Below are 18,408 nucleotides of genomic sequence, written 5' to 3'. Positions count from 1 at the left end.
CAGTCATAGTTAATGAAATTAACTACACTTGTTTAACTCTGCTAGGACACTCCTGAGAGGAGAACTTGATAGAAACTGACTTCATACATCCACTAAAAATCACCTTGACACCAGTTGGTTAAAATTCATTGCATTAATGGCTCAAAAAAGTGAAGTTACTTTTGAGAAAAGCTCTAGAAGCATTTGAACTCAGATGACAATTGATTTGATACTTTACGTAACGCAAAACTTTCAGACCTTTTTAAGTGTGGCTGAAGTGTCAGAATACTTTTTTAGGGTCATTTTTAATGGTATTACCTTGTAGTTTTTGTAAGTGGAATCAAAACACAGTAAGTCTCCCATTAGAAGTGCACACTTAAACACACACACACACACACACACACACACACACACACACACACACACACACACAAATCCCCACAATTTGATCTAAACTACATGCGTATTTAAAACTAAAACTGCGTTTGCCAATGCAAACATGCCTGTTTGATAGGTATGTTAGGCTTATATCAGTTGCCAACGAATGCTAATCCCATTATTTGTACTCTAAAAGCTCTAACTGCATGTGTGACCCCAACTCCACTTCTCAAGGACACCTCTCTATATGTGCCAAACACATACGATGAGCAGTATTCACCTGGGAGAATTCTGGCTATTGCAGACCACAGAATCCCCAAATGGCCCAGACAGCGGACAGTGACCAATGACTAATGTCAACAACCTTATCTTGATGCCTCTGGTGTCTTAAGTGTCCTATGGCTGAATGAAACTTAAAGGGATAGTTCACCCAAAAATTCTGACATCATTTATTTGCCCTCATATTGTTCCATTGTTTTTGCTGTCCTTTTCTGGATATCGTGGCGCCGTTTTGTGGTCTGTTCTGCATAACGCGGCGGCTCATTTTAGTTTATCGCGGCCCATTCGGCCCCTTTCGTGGCTGACCCCTTGGTTCTCCAGATGGCCAGTCCTCCCCTGATCGGCCCCAAAGTGCGTTGGCCCGGTATTCCAGATTACCAGTCCAGCCCTGATCTCCATGGATTATCTATTTATGTTACATGGGATTTAAATGGTACGCCAAGATACTTCACAAAATACCATGGTACTGCCAAAAAAACCATGGGATTGCAGTACCAATGTAAAAGTAAAAAAAAAAAATGTTAGTACCATGATATGTCTCAGTACTTTTTGTTAGTCCTCATAGACATTTTTGTAATGTTTACAACACTATTACAGCATTTTGCCACACCTCAAAACAAAGCATTTCGAAAACAAACTCCATTACCGCAAACTTTGGAAAACGATGATGTTAGGACACTGAAAACAGAGTTTTCAAACAAAAACGAATTAGTGTGGACATGCCCTTAGATTGTATTGGACGTTTAAAAGAGAACACAATGCTTCCCAGATCTCTCGGCAATGTATGTTTGCTATCTGGGAAATTACTTGTGCAATTACTTTTCTACCGTTAAAATGCTTGTACTGCAATACATCTGAGAGTAGAAAATGAATGCCCTTTGATAGAATTTTGACACCTGTGCAAACTGGCCAGAAAGAGCCCATGCTCTCAAATACAATCTTCTAACACCTCTTCAAAAAACTGTAACTGTGGTGCCATATACACCATATATATCAAACAGATCACATGATCTCACTCCAGTCTGTTCCTATTAATTGACAGCTCACTTCAGACATAACCTCTATCTGACAGCGTTTCTGTGTCCATATGTGCATGTGTGTTCATGTACAATAGAGTGTGTGTGCTGGGCTGGGGGGTATTACTCTGGTCTGACAGGGGTAGATTCAGAGGCCTTGTGGTAAAGAGCTCTATTTGCATTTAAAATGTCACACACAGCAGCAGACACCTGTTAAAGGCTAGAGGAGAATCCACACAAATCAAAGGTCTGACCCTGCGGGAGAGTCCACATCACCGTGCCCACAGGCGACTGATGCTCTGCTTGCCCCGAGATGCCCGTGCAGCCCTGTGCTGAGGCGATACGCTCTTCATACCGTGTTATTAGTCCATAAGCCTCATATGCAGTACCGCAAAAGGTTAATTCTGCAGATAGTATCTCGTTTGTTATATCAATGTTTTAATGCCACATCTCTTGTTTTTCTAACATACTATATAGATGTTGTCATACCCCTGATGTTATATACATAACAGAATAATCGGTAAAATCGAACTGTTTTATTTTTTTTTTTTCATTTGAATGACAACAAAAATAAATAGGCCAAAATGTATCATCATAAAACTAAAAATTCCACTTCTAAAATCTGTTTGGATCAGCCACATTTGAAGCCACTGATTGCAGTGATTTTACCATGGGTTTTACAATTTACTATTATAATTATTAATTTACAAATAAAATGATATTATTATAAATAGTTATTTATTACAAATTTTATATTGTAATTACAATGTTTTATTTTTATTATCGAATTATTATTAAAAAATTAAATTATTTATTAAATATTTTTTAATTATATACTTTTATGTACATTGCTTGGCAGCCACATCCATCCATCCATCCATCCATCCATCTTTATTTTATAAGTCAATATATTCCCATCTGTAATGCCTCATTAATTGAATTCTACTGGAATTATTATTTTTTTTTTATATATAATTCTATATGAATCAAAATCACGTTTAACCATTAACCTATTAAGGCTTATAGCTTTAATATACCATAACAACTACTACTACTAATAATACTAAAAGTGATGATCAGAATAAAGTATATTTGATGCACAGAAAATGTATTGCAGAATGGCATGCATCATTAAGTGTTCTTATTTAATAGCATGACTATGGTAAAAAAACTGTAGAAGAGTACAGCAGGTGATGTGCATTTGTAAGATGTCTCTATGCTGAATTCTATTGGACAGATGTCAAAGAGGCATTCTTCTCTTTCTGAATTCATTGCATTACAAATGAAGCTTGAATCGTTTTCTTTTATTAATGCACAAAAGGGGGGCCGCTTTCATGCTCATCAAAAGCCTCTTGTTGACAAACAGCAGGATTACGATCTTCAAGAAAAATACTGCCGTGCTTATTGCCGATGTGTCATGCCCTTGAGAGAGAGAGATGGAAACAGTGATGGAGGGAACGAACGCCCTCCTCCGCATCCGCAGATATTTAAAATAGGCTGTAGATAACACAATTTACTTTGCAGGTTGAGCAGATGAAAAAAGTGGCATCACAGGCAGAAAAAGGGGGAGGAAAGGAAAAAAATGCGTGTGTAGACGCAGGACACACACTCATATGAGGGAGGTGACAGGAGGTGAACGAAACGCTTGACTCTCCTTTAAACACCGCTCAGCCTGGCTTTCAATCAAAGAGAGAGGGAGAGAAAGAAAAAGAGAGAGAGGAGAGAACTATGTGCATATTTAATTTGTGCCACAGCAAACCAAATCCAGAATCCAACACCTCTGGAATTAGATCCAGTTCCTATTTTTGTGGATCCCCACCTCATACGCCTTTGAAGGAAATTTATGCTATGATCTGTTCGTACATTTAATGAAAAATCAAGTATAATAATAATGTCAATAACTTGCAATATTGCCGTAAAAATGTTATGATGATTTTAAATGTCATATCCATGCAGTTTTCATATATGTTCTGTGCACCCCCCCCAAACAAAACATTTGCAGCATCCATCACCAGTCTTTGTTCGGTAACCTCATAATTTACAAGTTAAGCACTGGTGTTATGTGACACAACTTTGTGCCCTTTGAGAAATTGTAAGGCACATAATGAGTCTGTGTGATTACAAATAAATCTTAACGTCAGAAATCCACCCCACCCAACTATCAAACACCCCTGTCTCACAACCACCAATAGATTAACACTCATATCACCTTCAAACACACACACCCATGTACACATTGAGTCTGCCAGTGTGAAATTCCTCCTGGTTAGAAGAAAAAAAATGCCATGAAAAGGACAAAACCACGAATGTGGAAATTCAATTAATTTAAAGCTCCAATCAGCAAAGAATAAATCCTTGGAAGATCTAATTACCGAAGCTCTCCGAAGACCCTGGCCGACCAGCCAATCTCCCTCATGTTTGAACAGCTTGATGAACTCGGGGACTGATGGATATCAAGTCATTTTGTTTAATTTATAAATGGATTTTCCCCTAATACTTAAATTATCATCAGTACAACACAATGAAAATGGGAACATTTGGAAGGCAAAGTCTATAAGTGCCCTGAAAGGCATTCCGATGAGGAACGTCATCCCTGCTATACAATTTGTCTAATTAAATTTGGGAGCAGGGTAAGCCCGTGTTATAGTGCTGCGGCCACAAGAGGCCCGTCTGGAGAGTTCTGGTCCAGTGAAACACACTCGGTCATATTATGTCAAACACACACTTTAAAGTGCTTTAAAGTCAACTTATAGTCTTGATGCATCATATAGACCAGTTGGAACATCATAGATCACTGACTTCAAAAACAACATGGCTTAGGGTTGAAAAACAAACAAAAACAAAGTAAAGGAAAACCAGAATAGGGATTAATAATTAAGCACAAATCACCGCAAACAAACCCGAGGTTTCATGCATTTAATATGCAATATCAGTTCTATAATGTCAGCTCTAACCTCTAAACACTTTTGTGGTTACCTGACATATACAGTATAGCCACGCATAGGGCCTATTGTAACATGGTCTTACCTGGCTCAGGTGTCTCGGAATGAGAGGAAGAGGAGGCAGAGCTGGCCCCGTCCTCAGCGCACTGAGACAGCAGTCCTCTCCCCGGAGGAAGCTTCATGCCCAGCTGCTCAGCCATCTCCACGTGATCACCCGGATGAACATAGTCAAACACACTGCTGCCCGTCAGTTCTACCTGCAAAACCAGAAACAGGAATGGAATGGCAATTAGTGACCCCGTTAAAGACTACATGTGTATGGGATAGCTAAATTTCACTGTTCCAACTCTGACCTGTGAATTTGGATGCTGAGAAGACAAGTGACCTCTGACCTCTTGGCTCAATACAAAGAATAATATTTCAAACTGCATGTTTTATTGTTGCATGCAAATACTATTTGGGATTAGAGATATATCATTTATTTAAACCTGAAGGCCTTGAACTTGACATCATATTCTTATCCGTTGCGGTGTCTTAAGTAATTTTGCATGCTCAAAGTTTGTGTGATCGCAGCCTAGTATGTTCCCTGGGAATCGAATACATGATAATTGACAATGATAGCACCATGATTTACCAGTTAAGCTACAAGAACAGCACAAGCATCCACACAAGCACCAAAACTCAATGTGCTAACTGCAAAACCAAGGTTTCAGCTCTCTATAGTTCATAATTACACCACATTTACAATAGAGTAAACGCTGTTAGTAACAAAATAACTCATAACTTAGCAAAAAACTAGCTTCAAAAACACTTTATAATACCTTTCATTAATAACATTAATAACGGACATGATAATAAGTGATCAAATAGTTAAATATACCATTGAACTTTGGTTCATATTTGTTAATACATTTTCATATATGAATGTTCATGACCAAATGACCTGTTAAGCATTATGTAAGTAAGGGATTTTGAAGATTAGACAGTCTCGTAAGACATTATCGCAAAATAAAAGTCAGACAGGTTTAACTTTAAATAATTGTATTATGTGAGAAGAAAGACTGTTTAAAGAATGTTACAAATGTAAGTGGTGAAACACTGTTTACATACTAAATAGCTCAAAATGCTCAAGTGTCTTGTATTCGCAAAGTTGGCAACCCAACCGCAGAGTGATATGAGACACATTAAACCAGCACAGCTATGAAAGAAATCGGTTGACTGCAAAAAAAACCAAAAAACCAAAAAACCAATCAGAGTCAAGTATTCCAGAAAGCTGTATAATAAAGTTTGTTTATTACTAATTCACGGAATATACTATAGATTAGTACCCAGCTTTCTTTCAAAGCGTGTTTAATGCTTTTTATGTATGCACGGTTACAAGCACTTGCGCTCTTTTTATTTTTAATTCTCTCCTCCCATAAGAGGTTTCCCTTGCCTCTTTCTACCATGCCGAGACACAACTTTATGCTCTTTAGGGGCAAGAGCTTGTTCTAATAATGAAATAATTAGCTTGCGCTAGTCTAACCTTTAAACACGTTAATTTACTAAACTGGTGAAAAAAAATCCGATTTACTGTTGCTAACTGGGGACGACAACAGAGAAACAACAAGCAGTTAAAGTATCTCTGGCTCTGCTGCAGCTCTGCGCTTCTTAAATATTCTATTGTTATTTCAGTAACGCCTGCCCTGCACTGTTCTGTGATCAGATCCACGTCTGCAGGGACCCACGGATTACATGAGAATAATCCCTTTAATGTCCTATCCCTCAAAGCAATTTAGTTATTCACAAAGTATTATTCCGAGCAGTAATGATGAATTAAGGGAGGGGACGATGACAGAAACATGGTTTTGGCATAATAAAAACTATAACTGCATAACAAACTTCCAAATGCTGCGGACGCGCTTTATTTAAAGTCAGAATAGTGGAATATTTTCCATTGATACCTCAGACATCCAACTTTTCCAATGGTCGGAAAATGGCATATAAAAAAATAAATAAATGGCAATGCTAAAATTATTCTTTTACATTGAAGATCATTTACACATCTCCTTCTTGAACGCACATAGATCTTCCATCTTCTGTTCGACTAGATTTTTTTAATTCATGTTTCTGGTTCTGTTGGGAACAATTCACCAGTACACGTTATTCTATAGAAAATACGTGTTTGTGTTTGTAATCTTTAACGTGCAGAGAACACTTCCAACTTGTAAACTTAACAGGTTTTATCATGTAACGTAAGAACTGGCACATTTTTGCCTTTTTGTTGTTTGGTTTTTTGGTTTAAAAGTGAATGTTTAGCATTAACTGTGCATCTCCCTGTTTTCGCCATATTCAAGACACAAATACGCACAAATCTCAGCAAAGTCAAATCTGAAAATGTTCCACATGGGAAGTCTGACTTCAAGTGGCATTCAATTGCACAAGAAAGATTCAGAACAGAACATTTATTTTCTTTCGAATAGCATGCATGATGAAATGTTCACATTAAGACCATCAACATTCAAAAAGTAAATAGGGTTGATTTTGAATTCATGTCAACGTTTTAAGTCGAACAGAAGGTGGAATAATGTCAGAAAACATGTTTTACCATATTATATGTGTGCAACTGTGTAGTTTCTATGGAGCGATTTTGCTTAACTTTTACTGTAAGACATACAGCAAAAGTCAATGATAACATCCACCAAAACAACTTTGCGATGAGACCACCTACAGTCTGTCTCACTATCTTTGTCTCCTTTTTACTGTCTGGCTTCTCAAACACTAGAAACCCCACAGCAGATCTACAATTTTTTGTCCCTGGGCATTAAAAGCTGCAGGCACAATCCAAGTAAGACTTTTTGGATCTTTCTCTGGAAAACTGACATTCCGCCTCTATCCAGTAGACCAAAGAATTGTGGATTCTTTTTGAAGAACTATAGAGGAGGGGTTGAGGTTTTCAACAGGCTTACAGACACCTGCAGTCCAATCCCAACAAAAGGTAGAAACAAGCAATCCACTAAAATAGAAAAGACATCTCACATCTGTGTTTAACATTGAAAGGGCTGAAAAATCCTTATGGATTAAATCTAAATGGCTGGATGGGTAATCTGCATTCCGGGCATTTTCCCGGTGGGTTGACGCACTTTGGGGTTGATCAGGGGCGGACTGGCCATTGGAAGATCCGAGCGGGCCGGTGGGTCGGCCGCAAAACGGACAAAACGGTGCCGCGATATGCAGAAAAGGACAGCGACTCCCCCCACAACAGTTGCTCAACAACTTTTGGGCAAGTTGCCATGTAAAAACCTGGGCCGATTTCTATCCCAGTCCGGCCCTGTTTGCAACCCATTTGACTTTTTGCGTAGTGTGACGTATGTGTGCATGAAACAGGATTTTCAACAAGAAAAAAATATATGTCGAATTGATTTTATTCATCAGGAACTGACCGGATTGTAAAAAATAGCTGTTCCACACCAGAAAAGAGCTAGACATGAACGTGAGTTTCCAGTATCTTGATGTATTCCAATGGAAATGCTTGTTTTTTGCTAGTATTCGACCAATATGGGTTATTTAATGGCTGGTATACAGTAACAGAAGTCTAAAGCAATAACTAAATAGCTATCAAGCTATTGGTTAGCATTAATTCTCGCCTAGGTGACATCAGCTGAAATGGAAAGTCGTCTCAGAGGTGGTGCACGCCATTCGTTTTTAATGAAGGATTTGAAATAATGTGCACTGATGAATTGTGCACAATTATACCAAGAAAATAAAGTACATTTTGAATTCTTGTTGACTTCAAGTTTAAATAAAGTGATGACAGTCTCCATGCAATCGTGGAGAGAATACATTACAACAAGTGCTTTTAAAAAATCTATTTCAGTACCAGATGAAATGCAAAGCCATCTCTCTTTCGCATTCTCCGCACAGACAAACCTTTTGTGTCCATTATAATTCATGAACACGGCCCCCGTCGACTATTTTAACAGTATTAGAATGAGCCCACTTTACAACACAAGTGGCTACACAAAGCACTCGTCTTGCCTTAATCTCTGTGATATGACGATGGGCGAACAATGCTCACAGAAAATAATATCGGCTCTAATATTCATTGTGTGGCAGGCTGGTGCGGTAAAGTGATGTCTGCAACAAGAGAGGGCAGATTATGCTCTGTGATTGCAGAAAGGACACTTGGATTACGGAAGGAGGTTTTGCATTGTAAATCAGAGAGGGGCCACAGACAGAGCCCACCAGCAACATGCTTATTTTGAAGAAGGTCACTCAATAAGAGCCCCCCGCACACACACTCTCCCAGAGAGAGAGAGAGGAAACAAGGAAGGAAAGAAAAAACTATTTTATTTTCGGGTTTAAAAAAGGAAGCCCTTAATTAATGAGTTTTCACAAATGTCACCTGTCATATATGAAATGTTCTGCTTTTTCAGAGCTAAAATCAGCAGCTGTGAAATTTCAAAACATGATGGGCAGGTTACTTCCTCTTTTACTTCATCTCTTTAACATAGGCGGAGCTAGGGGTGTGGTCAGAGTGGCATTTGCCCCATCTTAAAACTAATTGGCCTCTTCAGAGCCCCTGTCCTGGAAAATGATTGGCTATGGAAAGCCAAACACTCCAAAAGTGGTTTAGTGCTGCGCAAACAAATGTAATTCTCTATCACAAAACCCTAGAGCGCAACAGTGCCCCCTACTTTTTCAGATTATTTTCGGTGGTAATCAGTATTATGCTGCACATACTGTTGATTGAGCTTAACTTGTATTGAACATGGAACCTTCACTTAATTTGGCACATATCTGATCTCTGTACATATTGGCCCCTCTATATCCCCCTTGCTTCTTCTCTGTATAATGATTGAGCTGCTCTAAAACTTCTGACCCCTCCACCTAGCCCGGCCCTTTCTCCCAAGCTCCGCCTCTCTCTCGTTCCAGTGTTGCCACCTAAATAGAAGCTTTACCTCCCTCTGTGTCCTCCGGTGATCTCTTCTGCCCTGCTCTGTGAAGCTCAAGAGCCGTGTCAAGTGTCACCAAACCCCTCCAAATGGCAACAGAAAGCTGCCAGCACTCATTCTCTCTTATTATGACACAATTACTCGCTGGCATAAAACACGTGCTGCCATGGCCCTCACCTCACGCTTCCTGCCAGTTAACCTGTTTGAAGTCCATGAGCGTGTGACCCCATCCATGTATGCATATTCACAACCATGACTCACTTTACAAAATAAAACGTCCAGCTGCGGCAAATGTTAATATGAGATTGGTTGAAGCCATCCCTTACTTTCGAACTTGGCCCATTGACGCTAAATTCTTTTTATTTAAAAGCACACTGGTGTATTAAAAGGCCCCATAAAATCAAAATTTGAGTTTTGTGTCTTTTAGTCCATGTCTGTTAACACTGAGGCCCTTTTATATGCCACTGTACCCCTTAAAGTTGACAAAACAAACTTACTGTATGCAGCTAAATGTTTTAAAAATGTAGAATTTTTCTTCCAGGAAAATGAACCAAAAATAATGATGACTCATCTTGCACTCGGGGGCGTATGCAAAAAAGAAGAAGAAGAAGAAAATAAAAAAGAAATACATCAACAAATGTACAGGAAAAAAGCTACACTTGTTAAGAAATTTCTTGGGAACTTTTTTGCTATTTAACTTTGTACTATGTGCAGCACCACCCTTAAAAATCTAAACACGGAAAAGACATCAACAAGAATTCCTGAACGATGAAGAAAACACATTTGATGTCGGAGACTTCCTGGAAATGTCAGTGACTTTAAAAATGTATTAATCAAATAAAGTGATGTTGACTGGAGGGTTCTGAATTAATTAATGCGTTTAACATAAATGTGCTAAATGGAACATTATACATTTGATAGCATGTAATTACTCTTTAATAAATGATTCATGTTATATTGCCATCAATTGATAACGCTTGTGAATCATGGAGCGATTCAGCGTGAGCTCGTCTGGACTCTGAGATAGTGTGTGGGGTTCAGATCATTGGTCCTTATGTTTTTTGTTCCAGCTGGGAACCAACATTCCTGATTAAATTATGCAAACACTGCTGCACAGACTGCCCAGAGCAAGAACCAAAATATAAATAAATAATAACCATTAAAAAAATTTATAATTCTGCCAGGTTGTTCTACAAAGCTGAAGCTGAGAAGAACTACCAGATGAATGAAAGTTTAAAATATTACCAGTAATCTTTGAAGAGAGCAACAAAAATAATAAAATAAATACAATTGTATTTTTAAATAGTGTTAATTTGGAGAGCTTTCAATGTAAACATGTATTATTATATGTAGAAATGAACATTAACCAAGATCAATAAATGGCGTAAAATTATTAATTTTTATTTCATGTTAATTATTGTGTAAACTCTTGTTAACATATAAACCTTATTGTAACGTTTATAAAATAAATTAAAATAGTAGTTCAAGGCACTAGCAGCGGCAAGGTTGTGGTATAGATTTTCACACAAATACAGTATATAAGTAAGTCTCTTTGGATAAAAGTGTCTATGCTAACTGCATAAATGTAAATATAAAATAATAAAATAAAATGTATATTTTTGGACAGTAATAGTGTAGCAATACACTGATAAATCGGTATTAATATAGAAAATATCGGCATTGCCCAGTAATCGTACCGATAACCCTTGGCGGATTAACAAAGTCTTAACAGCCTTATGAATGAAAGAAACTTTAAGTGAATTTTGAGTCAATATAGTATAAAATAAACATTAATTCCAGGATTTTTATGGACGTCTGATTTGCTATTATCGGCCACTTCTGTTGTCACGATGGCAAAATTTCACAGTTTTCGATACCAATTTCGATACCAGAGCAAAACATTTCTAATATGGTAGTGTGCTATTGAACAAAGTCCTATTTAAAGTTACATTTCAATGTATATAATAAATAAAAAGCATGTTTCCTTCATGTGTTTTTCAAGTAAGTATGCATTGCTTAAGTGTTTTATTTTTCACAATTATTTTTTTCCTTTTTAATTTTTTTTCTAGAATTACTTGTTTTAAAATTTAATTTAATTTCATAATCGAAATGGTGTCTAATCAAATGAATTATTAAAACTTTTAACAAGTAAAAAATACAACAATTACTTTTCCACATACCATTGCATTTAACAAAATTTTATTCAGTACAAATGCACTCTTGTTTGTGGTATATTGCTAAATTTTTAGCATTATTATTCATTATTATTATTATTATTATTAATATCAATACAGTGAATATTACATTTTACTATACAATTGCAATATATTTCTGGTGCAATTTCTTCAAATTGTAGGTGCCTAGATTTTATTTTGAATTGTGTTTTTATTTTGACGTGTGGTTTTGACGGAAGCTTGACAGATAAACAGTTCACTAGATGGCTCAGTGTGATCATTAAAGTGCAAATGCTGTGATTTACTTGTATATCTCATACAACGTAAATTATTCTCAATGTCTGTGGGGTTTCCAGTGCATGAGCAGTCTGCTTCACACATTTAATGACACTTACAGTTCACAGTTTTATAATCACACTAGGACATATTAAGATTTTAATGTGATTAACTGTCCATTTCAGTGTAAAATGAGTAACAGAGCACACGTGTGTGAAAAAGCATGTGAGCATTTGAAAACAGTCGTGCGTCAGTCATACAGCAGTCTCGGACCAAAATTAATTCAGTGTCCTGTACTACTAAACTGCAGAAACACTGGTATAATTACCACTGAACATTAGCCTTTAAAAAAACCTTATCAGTCAACCAATAGAACAGATTTCACTATAAATTATGACTGACAATGCCATGATTAACCTCTGTTTTATACATGGTCTGATCCATTAGAGTTTTTGGTAAATCATCTTATTAACGAGCCTATAAAATAATAATAGTGTGCCACAAAAATGGTACTATTGTTGCAATGGACACCAGAGTGGAGAGATATCCTTTGGAAAACAAAAGCCAGCAGAGGCTTAAAGGAAGGACATAATTAAGGGCCAATCGGAGCTGTCTTCTATGAGCAGAGACCCAGGGGAGCACCTCTCTACCTGTCTGACCTTGGAAAATGGGAGTCCTTGGCTGAGCAGGTGACCTCGTGATCTCCTCTCACATCCAATCTCCCTCACCGACAAGAGAGGCGACCTGCCTCATGCAAATCCCATCTCCCCTGTGAACCACGAATAAACTACAGCCTAATAAAATATTTTTTAACGATGTGAGTAATTTTTGCCAAGGGGTGGACTCGGGGCTTAAATTTAGTATGAGATCACAAAAGATGTTCCAAGCGTTGATTCTGTAAATTAATCTTAATTATCTGCCTTATATTAAAAGCATACTGCCAAGAATATGAACGAAGATGGCTTACATCAGTTGTCTAATAACCAAATGCTTTTGGGGAACTAAAATTTTATAGCCTTTTGGAAAGTTTTCTCTTTGCAGAAGGAAAACAAAACGAAACGAAGGAGACAGTAGCACTGTTCCAGAACCTTGTGAGCTATATCGCACCCCTCTACATCCACATTAGTCCGTTTTCAGTGTCCTGACGTTTTTGTTTTCCAAAGTATGTGGTTATGGCAAGCGTTTTCGAAAGTCTCCCATTTCGGTGGAGGAAAATTGCGTTTAAGTGTGGATGAGAGGCGTAAACAGCAAATTCGTTTTTAAACTAAACAAATTGGTAGGCCACATCCACACTAATCCATTTAAGTTTGAAAACTATTTTTCCACTGAGACAGCTGATCTTCAGAAAGCTGACTGCATCTCTGCTTGGGAGTGGCAACAGGTGATCGCACACACACTGTCTGTCTCTCTCTCTCTCTCTCTCTCTCTCTCTCTCTCTCACTCACACATACACACACATTCATCCTTGTTTATCCAATGACTTGTTAGAAACAGCACAAGCCGTGATACTATTTCAGAAGTGACATTTTTGAATTACTAACGAAGGCTTAGACTGATCATTTGTTTTGAACCAGCAAAAATAACAAAAATAACTTCTTGTTAGTTTCAATAGAATTTGACGATAGCATGTTTCTAAGCTAATAGTGCGATTCTCTAATAAGCGAAATACGTCGCAAACACATATTTTGGACAAAATAACACTTTTTTTTAATTGCACATTATTTTAAAATACTTTTCAGTTTTAATATAAATTTGTTATAATCAACATTGCTCTTGCTTCCATGAGCTCTTTTTCGCTTTGGTTAAATGGGATGCTGCCTAATTTTAAGGTATCTTAAGATATAGCATAATTAAGTTTTCTACCTTTTGGAACAAACTTTATTTCTTGAGAGAGTCAAAAATCAATGCACCTCCACAGGCAGCACACTAGCTTTTTGAACACAGCAAGTGTTTAAAGGGATAGTTCACCCAATATGGAAACTCTTTCATCTGAGGAATGTCAGGCAGAATATTGGCCTCATTCACTATTCACTTTTATTGCATCTTTGCAAGTGAATGGTGACTGAAGCTGTCATTCTGTCAAACATCTCCATTTGTTTTCTATGCAAGAAAGAAAGTCATACGAGTTTGGAACAACATGATGGTGAGTAAATAAAGACAGTATTTTAATTTTTGAGCGAGCCATTCCTTTAAGAATAAATGTTGTTGAATTATCGCACTATTTTATATTGTAACGTATTAAATTAAGTAAATGAAACGAATCATTTATTTTGCCTTGACGCTGTAGATTCACACTGCATGAAGTAACTGAGCTGAGCACAGAGCGGCGGAGTAGTATTTGTTAGCCAAACAGAAAGGTCTTCTAATTTCACAATTCAAACAGACACACTGTATATTTGTCAGATGGCTTCTTTTCTCTATTTCCCCCTGCGTTCCTGGTCTCCTCAGATGAGGAGGAGGGTTAGGCCATCGTCTCGGCTGCTCTATTACCTGGATGCAGCCGTATCTATCACCGCCGCACTATTAACTGGCGAGAGCTTTTCTCAGGCCCACTCGAGTGTTACATAGCTCAGATAACAGTAACCTTTAACTGACAGACAGACAGGGGGAGATGCTCCGAAGCAGTAGCCCACCTCTCTCTTTCTGTCCCCCTCTAACTTTAATACAGCGCCACTTCCACACAAAGCCATAATCTTCTTCCCCCTGACTAAAGCCTGTCACTTTGGGAAAAATGGAGGGCATAAGTAGCCCTAGGCCCTTTACCATAGGCTATGCATATGAGCCATTAGACAGGCGGCTCTCTACGGACCATCAGTCAATATTCCAACCAGTCATTGGATCAGTGACAATTAATCACAGTAGCATCAAACTGAAGCGTATAAAGCAAGCATGCCTTTCACTGAAAGTTAATAGAGATCAGATGAGGAAAATGTATTGTGCTCCATTAAAATACATTTTTATTCTTAGTTAAAATAAGTAAAGGTTAATACACAAAACTGATAAGTTCAGATTGCATGCTGATTAAATGGTAGTTTATGGAGTTGCAGGATTTTGTATACAAATACCGAGCATTATATACTGTGTATACAGTTTACGAAGCCTGCAATACAGTATAACTCATTATAAATTTATTTATAAGCCTTATAGTACACCTTACAATCAGTAGCATGTTATCATAAAACATTGTAACCACATTAATAATACATTATACTTATTTATAGTTATACCTATAATTATAATGTATTAAAACACTTTATCAAACCCTCTAATTTAATATGTTTCATTGTTGCATTATTCTCTTTAAATGCATAGTGTTAAATAGGTTAGTATTATAATGCATTATAATTGTGGTTACATCTGGTTATGAAAAGATATAATGGATTGCATTATGCATTGCCAAATATTAAAAATACATTTGGATCTATGAAGCCTCCCTATATAATGCATTATAAATGTATTCATAATGCCTCATATTAAACTTTATAATCAGTTGTTGATGTAATGTTGTCATAAATGTTATAAGTGTGTTATAACACACCATAATGCTTTCCTATTCATAGTTACACCTATAATTATAAGGTATTCAAAAATATTATCAACTCTTTATTTCCTGTGTTATATCTCGTTAGAATGCCTTTTACTTTTTAAAGGCACACCCAAGAATAGCTTATTATTATAATGCATTACAAGAGTGGTTACACTTAATTGTGAAATTATATGATGGATTGCAATATGCATTGCCCAACATTAACAATACATTTGTAATGCACCATAGGGAAATTAAACCTAAAGGTAATTAATGGGAATAAACCTTGCCTACAGTACATTAAGCATAATTTTGTGTCTATATATAATCTTTGAAGCCTGCATATATAATGCATTATAAATGTACACATAATGCTTTGCAATATACCTCATAATCAATTCTATGTTGTAAACACAGTTATAATACATCATAACACTTACCTATTATATATTTATAATTATAATGCAAAAACATTTCATCAACCCCTAATTTCATGTGTTACATATTGTTAGAATGCATTATACTTTTTAAGGTATAATCATGTACTGTATAGGTTAGTATGAAAATGCATTATAAATGTGGTTACACTTATTTAAAAAATAAAATGATATAATGGTTAGTAATATGCATTGCCAAACAATAACAATACATTTGTAATGCACCATAGGGAAATTAAACCAAAGGTAATTAATGGGAATAAACCTTGCCTACAGTACATATACAAATCATGTATTTGATTTGGGTTTGATTTGTGTGTTTCATTAGTGCAGTGATTACATGCACCTGGTGTGTATATGTATTTATGATTCCTTTGTGTGCATGTTTGTGTTCATCATTTCAGTGTAGAGAAATAACATTCAAGAGCAACACCTCTACCCATTCCAGCCATGGTGGAACATCGGTGCATGGAGACAATAACTTTAACAATTAACTTGGAAGGACAAAAAGGGTAAAAATCTCCCTGTGCTCTTTTCTTCGGCGTGCCTGATTTTTATCGAGTCCACAAAGCTCCCTTAGATCATCTTAATCCACTGTGGCAAAGTAGCTGAGTATGAGATTCAGATTGTCTTAGAAATTCTGTGCAACCAATCAGCTCCCTGACATTGCTTTTCCCGTCAACCTTCAGAACTTGTGACAGCAAAGCCAACTCACAAAGGATAGCAAAACCGGCAAACCCAGCGTGCCGACCGCTTAATCCACCGAACAAAGATCGAGCTTGACACTTCTGAGCAACTTCACATCCAAATATTTTATCAATCACAAAATTATATATATACACACAGTATATACACTATATAAAAATAACCTCAATACCCCATTCAGAGAGAAAGACACAAGAAAGGATAACTTACATTATTTTTATGAGAAATGTAACACAAACGTTAGGATTTTACTTTGGATAGATGTGAAAATTAGCAATATAGAAATTTACAATATTTATGAATCCTATCATATGGTCTCTGAAGACATGGATTATAGTGAATGAATACTACAACAGCAAGAAGATATAACCTCAATGTAAAGGGAACTGTGGTCATTGTTTGCTGACAGGAGGAAAAGAAAAAGAGAAATACAGAACAATGGTGCGGCGCACCTCCCGTTCCAGAACTCAGCTAACCTCTGTCCGTTTCCCCCTCTCTTGGCCCGCCGTAGAGACCTGTTACAGATCACTGGCCACTTTGAAAATCAAGAAAATGAAAATCAACTCAGGGGAGAACTCTGCAGAGGCAATAACCCCTCCGTCCCCCCAGTCACATCCCAGCACCTCTCCATAAAGGGGAAGTGTCATAGCTGTAGGTGGCAATCGAAGACCTAAGCTCCCGTTTTCTCTCTCCCTTCAAGACGAGCATTACCATTGCGATTGTCTGTACTGCCATCCAAACCAAATTAAATCAGCCGCTAAATCAAACCAGCCACTATTAGTCTTTCTGTAAAACAGATTAAAGGAATATTTTATCCAAAACTGAAAATGCTGTCATTATTTACTCACCCTTATATAGTTCCAACCCTACATGACATTAAAGGTGAATTATTAAAGAATATCCCGGCAACTCTTGAACATATAATGAAAGTAAATCAGGATTGGTGCTGTCAAGCTCCAAAATAACAAACCATAAAGTACCATAAAAACATTTGACATCTATCCCAACAAATGTATGTTCATGCGAAAAATAGCGATGTCTGATTCACAAACTAAATGTTCAATTGAGTCTGATCTTTCCAATGAATTGTTTGATACAGATAAAAAAATGCAAAATGATTCTAAGGTCTAAATGACTCAATCACAAATTGGACTAATCTGGCTAACAAAATGCTAAATGACTCAATGACAAACTGCGCTGATCTAGTTAGCAAAATGCTAAATGACTCCATGGTCTAAATGACTCGTTCACAAATTGGACTGATTTGGTTCAGAAAATACTGAATGAATCTCTGGTTAAAATTACTCACAAATTTTGATTGATCTGGTTCACAAAATGCTGAATAATTCTGTTGTTTAAATGACTCATTCACAAATAAGTCTGTTCTGGTTCACAAAATACTAAATTATTCTAAGGTCTAAATGACTCATTAACAAATTAGACTACTCTGGTTAACCAAATGCTAAATGACTTCATGGTCTAAATGACTCATTAACAATTTGGACCAATCTGGCTCACAACATGCTGAATGATTCTCAAGTTAAAATTACTAATTTACAAATTTGTACTGATCTGGTTCAAAAATGCCAATTGATTCTATGGTCTAAATGACTCATTTACAAATTGAATCGATCTGGTTCACAAAATGCTAAATGATTCTATGGCCTAAATGACTCATTCACAAATTGGACCAATCTGGTTCATAAAATGTTGAATGATTCTCTGGTTTAAATGACTCATTAAAAAATTTGGACTAATCTGG

General features: G+C 36.8%; 1 protein-coding gene across 2 annotated transcripts in view; it reads right to left on the bottom strand.

Annotated features, from left to right (window-relative positions):
• Positions 1–18,408, bottom strand: part of LOC127662150 (neuronal PAS domain-containing protein 3-like) — a 354,219-nt gene that overhangs the window by 54,041 nt on the left and 281,770 nt on the right. For both annotated transcript variants that reach the window (XM_052153191.1, XM_052153192.1), the window contains exon 6: positions 4,680–4,851. In XM_052153191.1, coding sequence (XP_052009151.1) covers positions 4,680–4,851 — 172 coding nt within the window. The remainder of the gene's footprint in view (positions 1–4,679; positions 4,852–18,408) is intronic.

The sequence above is a fragment of the Xyrauchen texanus genome, chromosome 22, assembly GCF_025860055.1.
Source record: "Xyrauchen texanus isolate HMW12.3.18 chromosome 22, RBS_HiC_50CHRs, whole genome shotgun sequence".
Taxonomy (NCBI): Eukaryota; Metazoa; Chordata; class Actinopteri; order Cypriniformes; family Catostomidae; genus Xyrauchen; species Xyrauchen texanus.
Note: the sequence above shows the minus strand (reverse complement) of the source record. Positions and strands in the feature narration are given on the sequence as shown.